The sequence below is a fragment of the Salmo trutta genome, chromosome 1, assembly GCF_901001165.1.
Source record: "Salmo trutta chromosome 1, fSalTru1.1, whole genome shotgun sequence".
NCBI classification, from domain to species: Eukaryota; Metazoa; Chordata; class Actinopteri; order Salmoniformes; family Salmonidae; genus Salmo; species Salmo trutta.
In genome coordinates this window covers 67,299,301-67,310,872 of record NC_042957.1, presented here as the reverse complement: position 1 = coordinate 67,310,872, position 11,572 = coordinate 67,299,301, and the positions used below count along the sequence as shown (strand labels likewise).

Below are 11,572 nucleotides of genomic sequence, written 5' to 3'. Positions count from 1 at the left end.
AGTTTGTCTAGTGTTGGATGGGGGGGGAACAGTCTGTCTAGTGTTGGATGGTGTGGGGGGGAACAGTTGTCTAGTGTTGGATGGTGTGGGGAGAACAGTCTGTCTAGTGTTGGATGGTGGGGGGGAAACAGTCTGTCTAGTGTTGGATGGTGTGGGGAGAACAGTCTGTCTAGTGTTGGATGGTGTGGGGGGGAACAGTTTGTCTAGTGTTGGATGGTGTGTGGGGAACAGTTTGTCTAGTGTTGGATGGTGGGGAGAACAGTCTGTCTGGTGTTGGATGGTGTGGGGGTAAACAGTCTGTCTAGTGTTGGATGGTGTGGCGGGGAACAGTCTGTCTGATGTTGGATGGTGTGGGGGGAACAGTCTGTCTGGTGTTGGATGGTGTGGGGGGAACAGTCTGTCTAGTGTTGGATGGTGTGGGGGGGAACAGTCTGTCAAGTGTTGGATGGTGTGGGGGGGAACAGTCTGTCTAGTGTTGGATGGTGGGGGGGAACAGTCTGTCTAGTGTTGGATGGTGTGGGGGGAACAGTCTGTCTAGTTTTGGAGGTGGGGGGAACAGTCTGTCTGGTGTTGGATGGTGTGGGGGAACAGTTTGTCTAGTGTTGGATGGTGTGGGGGGAACAGTCTGTCTAGTGTTGGATGGTGTGGGTACAGTCTGTCTGGTGTTGGATGGTGTGGCGGGGAACAGTCTGTCTAGTGTTGGATGGTGTGGCGGGGAACAGTCTGTCTGGTGTTGGATGGTGTGGGGGTACAGTTGTCTAGTGTTGGATGGTGTGGGGGGGAACAGTCTGTCTAGGTTGGATGGTGTGGGGGAACAGTTTGTCTGGTGTTGGATGGTGTGGGGGGAACAGTCTGTCTAGTGTTGGATGGTGTGGGGGGGAACAGTTTGTCTAGTGTTGGATGGTGTGGGGGGAACAGTTTGTCTAGTGTTGGATGGTGTGGGGAAAAACAGTCTGTCTAGTGTTGGATGGTGGGGGGGGAAACAGTCTGTCTAGTGTTGGATGGTGTGTGGGGAACAGTTTGTCTAGTGTTGGATGGTGTGGGGGGAACAGTCTGTCTAGTGTTGGATGGTGGGGGGAACAGTCTGTCTAGTGTTGGATGGTGTGGGAGAACAGTCTGTCTAGTGTTGGATGGTGTGGGGGGAAACAGTCTGTCTAGTGTTGGATGGTGTGGGGGGAGAACAGTCTGTCTAGTGTTGGATGGTGTGGGGGGGAACAGTTTGTCTAGTGTTGGATGGTGTGTGGGGAACCGTTTGTCTAGTGGTGGATGGTGTGGGGGAGAACAGTCTGTCTGGTGTTGGATGGTGGGGGGTAAACAGTCTGTCTAGTGTTGGATGGTGTGGCGGGGAACAGTCTGTCTGATGTTGGATGGTGTGGGGGAACAGTCTGTCTGGTGTTGGATGGTGTGGGGGGGAACAGTCTGTCTAGTGTGGATGGTGTGGGGTGGGAACAGTCTGTCAAGTGTTGGATGGTGTGGGGGGGAACAGTCTGTATAGTGTTGGATGGTGTGGGGGGGAACAGTCTGTCTAGTGTTGGATGGTGTGGGGGGAACAGTCTGTCTAGTTTTGGATGTTGTGGCGGGAACAGTCGTATGGTGTTGGATGGTGTGGGGGAGGGAACAGTTTGTCTAGTGTGGATGGTGTGGGGGGAACAGTCTGTCTAGTGTTGGATGTGTGGGGGTACAGTCTGTCTAGTGTTGGATGGTGTGGCGGGAACAGTCTGTCTAGTGTTGGATGGTGTTGGCGGGGAACAGTCTGTCTGGTGTTGGATGGTGTGGGGGTAACAGTTTGTCTAGTGTTGGATTGTGTGGGGGGGAACAGTCTGTCTAGTGTTGGATGGTGTGGGGGGGAACAGTTTGTCTGGTGTTGGATGGTGTGGGGGGGAACAGTCTGTCTAGTGTTGGATGGTGTGGGGGGGAACAGTTTGTCTAGTGTTGGATGGTGTGGGGGGGAACAGTTTTGTCTAGTGTTGGATGGTGTGGGGAGAACAGTCTGTCTGGTGTTGGATGGTGTGGGGTAAACAGTCTGTCTAGTGTTGGATGGTGTGGCGGGGAACAGTCTGTCTGATGTTGGATGGTGTGGGGGGAACAGTCTGTCTGGTGTTGGATGGTGTGGGGGGGAACAGTCTGTCTAGTGTTGGATGGGTGGGGGGGAACAGTCTGTCAAGTGTTGGATGGTGTGGGGGGGAACAGTCTGTCTAGTGTTGGATGGTGTGGGGGGGGAACAGTCTGTCTAGTGTTGGATGGTGTGGGGGGGAACAGTCTGTCTAGTTTTGGATGGTGTGGGGGGGGAACAGTCTGTCTGGTGTTGGATGGTGTGGGGGGAACAGTCTGTCTAGTGTTGGATGGTGTGGCGGGGGAACAGTCTGTCTGGTGTTGGATGGTGTGGGGGTAACAGTTTGTCTGGTGTTGGATGGTGTGGGGGGAACAGTCTGTCTAGTGTTGGATGGTGTGGGGAGGAACAGTCTGTCTAGTTTCGGATGGTGTGGGGGAACAGGTTGTCTAGTGTTGGATGGTGTGGGGGGAACAGTCTGTCTAGTGTTGGATGGTGTGGGGGGGAATAGTTTGTCTAGTGTTGGATGGTGTGGTGGGGAACAGTCTGTCTAGTGTTGGATGGTGTGGGGAGAACAGTCTGTCTGGTGTTGGATGGTGTGGGGGGAACAGTCTGTCTAGTGTTGGATGGTGTGGGGGAGAACAGTCTGTCTAGTGTTGGATGGTGTGGGGGGGAACAGTTTGTCTAGTGTTGGATGGTGTGGGGGGAACAGTCTGTCTAGTGTTGGATGGTGTGGGGAGAACAGTCTTTCTGGTGTTGGATGGTGTGGGGGGAACAGTCGGTCTAGTGTTGGATGGTGTGGCGGGGAACAGTCTGTCTGGTGTTGGATGGTGTGGGGGGAACAGTCTGTCTGGTGTTGGATGGTGTGGGGGGAACAGTCTGTCTAGTGTTGGATGGTGTGGGGGGGAACAGTCTGTCTAGTGTTGGATGGTGTGGGGAGAACAGTCTGTCTAGTGTTGGATGGTGTGGGGGGGAACAATCTGTCTAGTGTTGGATGGTGTGGGGGGGAACAGTCTGTCTAGTGTTGGATGGTGTGGCGGGGAACAGTCTGTCTGGTGTTGGATGGTGTGGGGGGAACAGTCTAGTGTTGGATGGTGTGGGTGGAACAGTCTGTCTAGTGTTTGATGGTGTGGGGTACAGTCTGTCTGGTGTTGGATGGTGTGGGGGGAACAGTCTGTCTAGTGTTGGATGGTGTGGGGAGAACAGTCTTTCTGGTGTTGGATGGTGTGGGGGGAACAGTCTGTCTAGTGTTGGATGGTGTGGCGGGGAACAGTCTGTCTGGTGTTGGATGGTGTGGGGGGAACAGTCTGTCTAGTGTTGGATGGTGTGGGGGGGAACAGTCTGTCTAGTGTTGGATGGTGTGGGGGAACAGTCTGTCTAGTGTTGGATGGTGTGGCGGGGAACAGTCTGTCTGGTGTTGGATGGTGTGGGGGGAACAGTCTAGTGTTGGATGGTGTGGGGGGAACAGTCTGTCTAGTGTTGGATGGTGTGGGGTACAGTCTGTCTGGTGTTGGATGGTGTGGCGGGGAACAGTCTGTCTAGTGTTGGATGGTGTGGCGGGGAACAGTCTGTCTAGTGTTGGATGGTGTGGGGGAAAACAGTCTGTCTAGTGTTGGATGGTGTGGGGGGGAAACAGTCTGTCTAGTGTTGGATGGTGTGTGGGGGAACAGTCTTTCTAGTGTTGGATGGTGTGGCGGGGAACAGTCTGTCTAGTGTTGGATGGTGTGGCGGGGAACAGTCTGTCTAGTGTTGGATGGTGTGGGGAAAACAGTCTGTCTAGTGTTGGATGGTGTGGGGGGAAACAGTCTGTCTAGTGTTGGATGGTGTGTGGGGGAACAGTTTGTCTAGTGTTGGATGGTGTGGGGGGAACAGTCTGTCTAGTGTTGGATGGTGTGGGGGGGAACAGTCTGTCTAGTGTTGGATGGTGTGGGGAGAACAGTCTGTCTAGTGTTGGATGGTGTGGGGGGGAAACAGTCTGTCTAGTGTTGGATGGTGTGGGGGGGAACAGTCTGTCTAGTGTTGGATGGTGTGGGGGGAACAGTTTGTCTAGTGTTGGATGGTGTGGGGGGAACAGTTTGTCTAGTGTTGGATGGTGTGGGGAGAACAGTCTGTCTGGTGTTGGATGGTGTGGGGTAAACAGTCTGTCTAGTGTTGGATGGTGTGGCGGGGAACAGTCTGTCTGATGTTGGATGGTGGTGGGGGGAACAGTCTGTCTGGTGTTGGATGGTGTGGGGGGAACAGTCTGTCTAGTGTTGGATGGTGTGGGGGGGAACAGTCTGTCAAGTGTTGGATGGTGTGGGGGGGAACAGTCTGTCTAGTGTTGGATGGTGTGGGGGGGAACAGTCTGTCTAGTGTTGGATGGTGTGGGGGGGAACAGTCTGTCTAGTGTTGGATGGTGTGGCGGGGAACAGTCTGTCTGGTGTTGGATGGTGTGGGGGGAACAGTTTGTCTAGTGTTGGATGGTGTGGGGGGGAACAGTCTGTCTAGTGTTGGATGGTGTGGGGTACAGTCTGTCTGGTGTTGGATGGTGTGGCGGGGAACAGTCTGTCTAGTGTTGGATGGTGTGGCGGGGAACAGTCTGTCTGGTGTTGGATGGTGTGGGGGTAACAGTTTGTCTAGTGTTGGATGGTGTGGGGGGGAACAGTCTGTCTAGTGTTGGATGGTGTGGGGGGAACAGTCTGTCTAGTGTTGGATGGTGTGGGGAGGAACAGTCTGTCTAGTTTCGGATGGTGTGGGGGGAACAGTTTGTCTAGTGTTGGATGGTGTGGGGGGGAACAGTCTGTCTAGTGTTGGATGGTGTGGGGGGGAATAGTTTGTCTAGTGTTGGATGGTGTGGTGGGGAACAGTCTGTCTAGTGTTGGATGGTGTGGGGAGAACAGTCTGTCTGGTGTTGGATGGTGTGGGGGGAACAGTCTGTCTAGTGTTGGATGGTGTGGGGGAGAACAGTCTGTCTAGTGTTGGATGGTGTGGGGGGGAACAGTTTGTCTAGTGTTGGATGGTGTGGGGGGGAACAGTCTGTCTAGTGTTGGATGGTGTGGGGAGAACAGTCTTTCTGGTGTTGGATGGTGTGAGGGAAACAGTCGGTCTAGTGTTGGATGGTGTGGCGGGGAACAGTCTGTCTGGTGTTGGATGGTGTGGGGGGAACAGTCTGTCTGGTGTTGGATGGTGTGGGGGGAACAGTCTGTCTAGTGTTGGATGGTGTGGGGGGGAACAGTCTGTCTAGTGTTGGATGGTGTGGGGAGAACAGTCTGTCTAGTGTTGGATGGTGTGGGGGGGAACAATCTGTCTAGTGTTGGATGGTGTGGGGGGGAACAGTCTGTCTAGTGTTGGATGGTTGTGGGGGGGGAACAGTCTGTCTGGTGTTGGATGGTGTGGGGGGAACAGTCTAGTGTTGGATGGTGTGGGTGGAACAGTCTGTCTAGTGTTTGATGGTGTGGGGTACAGTCTGTCTGGTGTTGGATGGTGTGGGGGGAACAGTCTGTCTAGTGTTGGATGGTGTGGGGAGAACAGTCTTTCTGGTGTTGGATGGTGTGGGGGGAACAGTCTGTCTAGTGTTGGATGGTGTGGCGGGGAACAGTCTGTCTGGTGTTGGATGGTGTGGGGGGAACAGTCTGTCTAGTGTTGGATGGTGTGGGGGGGAACAGTCTGTCTAGTGTTGGATGGTGTGGGGGGAACAGTCTGTCTAGTGTTGGATGGTGTGGGGGGGAACAATCTGTCTAGTGTTGGATGGTGTGGGGGGGGAACAGTCTGTCTAGTGTTGGATGGTGTGGCGGGGAACAGTCTGTCTGGTGTTGGATGGTGTGGGGGGAACAGTCTAGTGTTGGATGGTGTGGGGGGAACAGTCTGTCTAGTGTTGGATGGTGTGGGGTACAGTCTGTCTGGTGTTGGATGGTGTGGCGGGGAACAGTCTGTCTAGTGTTGGATGGTGTGGCGGGGAACAGTCTGTCTGGTGTTGGATGGTGTGGGGGGAACAGTTTGTCTAGTGTTGGATGGTGTGGGGGGGAACAGTCTGTCTAGTGTTGGATGGTGTGGGGGGAACAGTTTGTCTGGTGTTGGATGGTGTGGGGGGAACAGTCTTTCTAGTGTTGGATGGTGTGGGGGGGAACAGTCTGTCTAGTGTTGGATGGTGTGGCGGGGAACAGTCTGTCTGGTGTTGGATGGTGTGGGGGGAACAGTCTAGTGTTGGATGGTGTGGGTGGAACAGTCTGTCTAGTGTTTGATGGTGTGGGGTACAGTCTGTCTGGTGTTGGATGGTTTGGGGGGAACAGTCTGTCTAGTTTTGGATGGTGTGGGGAGAACAGTCTTTCTGGTGTTGGATGGTGTGGGGGGAACAGTCTGTCTAGTGTTGGATGTTGTGGCGGGGAACAGTCTGTCTGGTGTTGGATGGTGTGGGGGGAACAGTCTGTCTAGTGTTGGATGGTGTGGGGGGGGAACAGTCTGTCTAGTGTTGGATGGTGTGGGGGGAACAGTCTGTCTAGTGTTGGATGGTGTGGGGGGGAACAATCTGTCTAGTGTTGGATGGTGTGGGGGGAACAGTCTGTCTAGTGTGGATGTGTGGCGGGGAACAGTCTGTCTGGTGTTGGATGGTGTGGGGGGAACAGTCTAGTGTGGATGGTGTGGGGGGAACAGTCTGTCTAGTGTTGGATGGTGTGGGGTACAGTCTGTCTGGTGTTGGATGGTGTGGCTGGGAACAGTCTGTCTAGTGTTGGATGGTGTGGCGGGGAACAGTCTGTCTGGTGTTGGATGGTGTGGGGGGAACAGTTTGTCTAGTGTTGGATGGTGTGGGGGGGGAACAGTCTGTCTAGTGTTGGATGGTGTGGGGGGAACAGTTTGTCTGGTGTTGGATGGTGTGGGGGGAACAGTCTTTCTAGTGTTGGATGGTGTGGGGGGGAACAGTCTGTCTAGTGTTGGATGGTGTGGGGGGAACAGTTTGTCTAGTGTTGGATGATACCCAGGATGAAGAAACCTGCAGGGCGCTATGTCCCAAACACTATGATGCTATGTCCCAAATGGCACCCTGTAGGGAATATGGTTCCACTTGGGACACAACCTGTCCTCCTTCAGGGATGTGTGTGTGTGTGTGTGTGTGTGTGTGTGTGTGTGTGTGTGTGTGTGTGTGTGTGTGTGTGTGTGTGTGTGTGTGTTTGTGTGTGTGTGTGTGTGTGTGTGTGTGTGTGTGTGTGTGTGTGTGTGTATGATTGACATCCATCATCCTTAATCAGGGTGATGTTACTAATATGAGTGTATTCTTATGTTATATAACATTTTTGATTGACGTTTGATGAATAGGAAAATATCACTCAATGTCGCCTTCCTTTCTTCCCCATGTCTCCAGAGTCCTGAGGTTGAGTGTTGACAGACTGGAGAAGAGAATGCTACTCACCGTGCAGCACCCACTGATCCCCAGCACCATGTCTTACTACCCTAGAGCCAACCACTGTGTTTGGGGGACCACGTCTCCATAGCTACAGCAGAAAAATATACACATCTTCAATACATGAAAACTGAGAGAGGGATGGAACCATATTTCAGATTGAATGTGAGTACTGTGGATATTAAGTAACAAACACAGTCTTACAAACTGTCAGAGGCAGAGAGAAGAACAGCATGGAGGACAGTGAGCTTATCTTTCTGGAGCGCCATGATGAGGGCGAGGCCTTCTCCAAAGACAAGCCTGGAGTCATGGAGGGCCCTACCGTGGCCTTCTCCAAAGACAAGCCTGGAGTCATGGAGGCCAGGGTCAGTAGGCCCGTCTCAGGCCTGGGGCTAGGTTTGGGGCTGGAGCCAGGCCAGGGACGCCGCTCCTCGGGCTTCCACATCCCCCTCTCCCCCTCCTCGCCAGGCTCCCTGGCTGACCTGGCCATGGCCTCGTCGCCACCCCCCAGCCTGGTGAAGTCCTCCTCCACAGAGCTGCAGACCAAAGACACTGGTTCCTTGAGAAGCTCCAAACCCCTCCTCAGCTTGGTCAAGTCCCTCTCCACCGAGATCTCCCACCTCGAGCCCGAGGTCTACCTCTCCAAGTCGGACTCCAAGCTCCACATGCACCCCTGGAAGCAGTTCACTCAGACCCAACCCAAGCTCCAGGAGGCTGGTTCCGGGAATGATAGCTGGATGGCACCCCCGTCCCCCGTCTCCCCCACGGAGCCCAAAGGAAGTTCCCTGATGATCGAGTTTGAGGACACGCGGAGGAAGTTCTCGGAGGCCATACAGGACCCCATGAGCATGTGGGGTAAAATGATGGGGGACGAGTCGAGCTCGGGGAGCCCCAAACAGAAGGTGTCTGGGGGGGTCGGGGAATCACCTGCCTCCCATGGTAGCTGTGGAGGTGGTGGGAGTGGGACCCCATTGAACATTGAAGACGGGAGCACAGAGACACAAGTAAGATACAGACGTGGAACAGACAGCGAACTGGGCGTGTGTGAAACTCCACTAAAGAGACCCAGGAAGGGCCCTTTGAAGCCCTCGCTTTCCCCAGAGCACCACAGCCAGCTGGGGGATAGCCTCTACGAGATCTGCACCAATGGAGACCTCATCCAGGTGGTAGAGGTCCAGGGGAGCGGATCCAGTGGAGCTGGTACCAGAGGCCAGCATCGAGGAACCCGTCCCCAGGTTCGAGGCAGGATTCCTGGGGTTCCTGTGGCCTCAGTGCCTGTCCGCTGGCTCTTGTTTGTGGGCGTAATTGCCTACGGGTTCTTTGTGCTCCCTCTGCCCTCCTATGTGACTGGGCTGTCCCTGGGGCTAGCATGTGGGTTCCTGTTAGGGTTGGTGGTGGTCCTGGTGTTCACGCCCCGTCCGCGCTCCAGAGCTTTGCCCCCTTGGGGCACTACAGGGGCCCGGTGGTCCCAAGACAACAGCCTGCTGCCCTCGGACCCTGTTGGTTGGCCGCGCACAGTTGCAGTCCTGGAGGTGAGTTTGAGGATATGGGAGTGGTTACATACACAAGTAACATAGATAGAGTTACAGTAGGTAAACACAGACGGACGGACGAACGGACAGACAGATTGTCACAGACAGACAGACAGACAGACTGACAGACAGACAGACAGGCAGGCAGGCAGGCAGGCAGGCAGGCAGGCAGGCAGGCAGGCAGGCAGGCAGATGGTCAGCCCTTAAAAAAAATACAAAGAGAACAGGCTTTCATCATTTTTTAAATATTTTTTTTATAGTTGATACATTTCTGTCTCATGAACCAAAGCTCGAGCCACATACTGTATCTATGGTAACAATCATTACTACTGTCTTTGTCTCTATAGAGTGGAGGAGTAGAGACCTTTGTTTCTGTGAATGGGTGAGTGAATGAGGCCAGGTGCTGATTAGAGAGGATAGTGAGAACTGAGGGGCTTACAGCCATGGGGCTGCTTCCGCAATAGCAGCCTATTCCCTTTGTAGTGCACTACTTTTGACCAGGACCCTGTTAAAAGGTGGTGCACTACATAGGGGATAGGATGCCATTTAGGACATATACCATCTCCCTCAGTTGTAGCCCATGTAGTTCCTGTACATCCTCTGCCCCTTGGCCTTTGATTAGTGAGGAATGAGGGGCTTATAGCCGCCCGGTCCAGATACAGCACATCTCAGTCTACTGTAGCCCAGGTAGTCCCTGTGTTCCCTCTGGCCCTTGGGTATCTAGGCCAGTTGACTTGCTAGTCTGATGGATTGGTTGTGGTTTAACGTCTGTCTATCCGCGTGGCAGACTTCCACCTGTGTTGTCACTCTTTGCTTTGTATCGTTTTTCATAATTGTTTGTCAAATGCGTGCGTGTGTGCGTGCGTGCGTGTGTGTGTGTGTGTGTGTGTGTCATCTCCCAGTCCATTAGCTGTAGCAGCTGTGATATTTCTGTCTTGATTAGTTCAGTTGGCTCTAAGCTGAACCCAAGACATAAGAAACACACATTAGCTCAGTAGAACACTGCAACACAGTCAAATTAGGTTGAAGCTTTTAAGGCTATACGCCAGTACATTTACATTTAAGTCATTTAGCAGACGCTCTTATCCAGAGCGACTTACAAATTGGTGCATTCACCTTAAGATATCCAGTGGAACAACCACTTTACAATAGTGCATCTAAATCTTTTGGGGGGGGGGGGGTTAGAAGGATTACTTTATCCTATCCCAGGTATTCCTTAAAGAGGTGGGGTTTCAGGTGTCTCCGGAAGGTGGTGATAGACTCCGCTGTCCTGGCGTCGTGAGGGAGCTTGTTCCACCATTGGGGTGCCAGAGCAGCGAACAGTTTTGACTGGGCTGAGCGGGAACTGTGCTTCCTCAGAGGTAGGGAGGCGAGCAGGCCAGAGGTGGATGAACGCAGTGCCCTTGTTTGGGTGTAGGGCCTGATCAGAGCCTGAAGGTACGGAGGTGCCGTTCCCCTCACAGCTCCGTAGGCAAGCACCATGGACTTGTAGCGGATGCGAGCTTCAACTGGAAGCCAGTGGAGAGAGCGGGGTGACGTGAGAGAACTTGGGAAGGTTGAACACCAGACGGGCTGCGGCGTTCTGGATGAGTTGTAGGGGTTTAATGGCACAGGCAGGGAGCCCAGCCAACAGCGAGTTGCAGTAATCCAGACGGGAGATGACAAGTGCCTGGACTAGGACCTGCGCCGCTTCCTGTGTGAGGCAGGGTCGTACTCTGCGAATGTTGTAGAGCATGAACCTACAGGATCGGGTCACCGCCTTGATGTTAGTGGAGAACGACAGGGTGTTGTCCAGGGTCACGCCAAGGTTCTTAGCACTCTGGGAGGAGGACACAAGGGAGTTGTCAACCGTGATGGTGAGATCATGGAACGGGCAGTCCTTCCCCGGGAGGAGGAGCAGCTCCGTCTTGCCGAGGTTCAGCTTGAGGTGGTGAGCCGTCATCCACACTGATATGTCTGCCAGACATGCAGAGATGCGATTCGCCACCTGGTTATCAGAAGGGGGAAAGGAGAAGATTAATTGTGTGTCGTCTGCGTAGCAATGATAGGAGAGACCATGTGAGGATATGACCGAGCCAAGTGACTTGAGAATAGGAGAGGGCCTAGAACAGAGCCCTGGGGGACACCAGTGGTGAGAGCACATGGTGCGGAGACAGATTCTCGCCACGCCACCTGGTAGGAGCGACCTGTCAGGTAGGACGCAATCCAAGCGTGGGCCGCACCGGAGATGCCCAGCTCGGAGAGGGTGGAGAGGAGGATCTGATGGTTCACGGTATCAAAGGCAGCAGATAGGTCTAGAAGGATGAGAGCAGAGGAGAGAGAGTTAGCTTTAGCAGTGCGGAGAGCCTCCGTGACACAGAGAAGAGCAGTCTCAGTTGAATGCCCAGTCTTGAAACCTGACTGATTAGGATCAAGAAGGTCATTCTGAGAGAGATAGCAGGAGAGCTGGCCAAGGACGGCACGTTCAAGAGTTTTGGAGAGAAAAGAAAGAAGAGATACTGGTCTGTAGTTGTTGATATCGGAGGGATCGAGTGTAGGTTTTTTCAGAAGGGGTGCAATTCTCGCTCTCTTGAAGACGGAAGGGACGTAGCCAGCGGTCAAGGATGAGTTGATGAG

General features: G+C 53.8%; 1 protein-coding gene across 2 annotated transcripts in view; it reads left to right on the top strand.

Moving 5' to 3' along the window:
* The window catches only part of LOC115205848 (testis-expressed protein 2), a 139,431-nt gene that overhangs the window by 115,243 nt on the left and 12,616 nt on the right, over positions 1-11,572 (top strand). Inside the window, exons 2-3 of one of the 2 annotated variants that reach the window (XM_029772238.1) lie at positions 7,386-7,705; positions 7,739-8,956. In XM_029772238.1, coding sequence (XP_029628098.1) covers positions 7,658-7,705; positions 7,739-8,956 — 1,266 coding nt within the window. In that variant the 5' untranslated portion in view covers positions 7,386-7,657. Of the gene's footprint in view, positions 1-7,385; positions 8,957-11,572 lie in introns of both variants that reach the window. The other variant, XM_029772229.1, reaches the window with a different exon arrangement.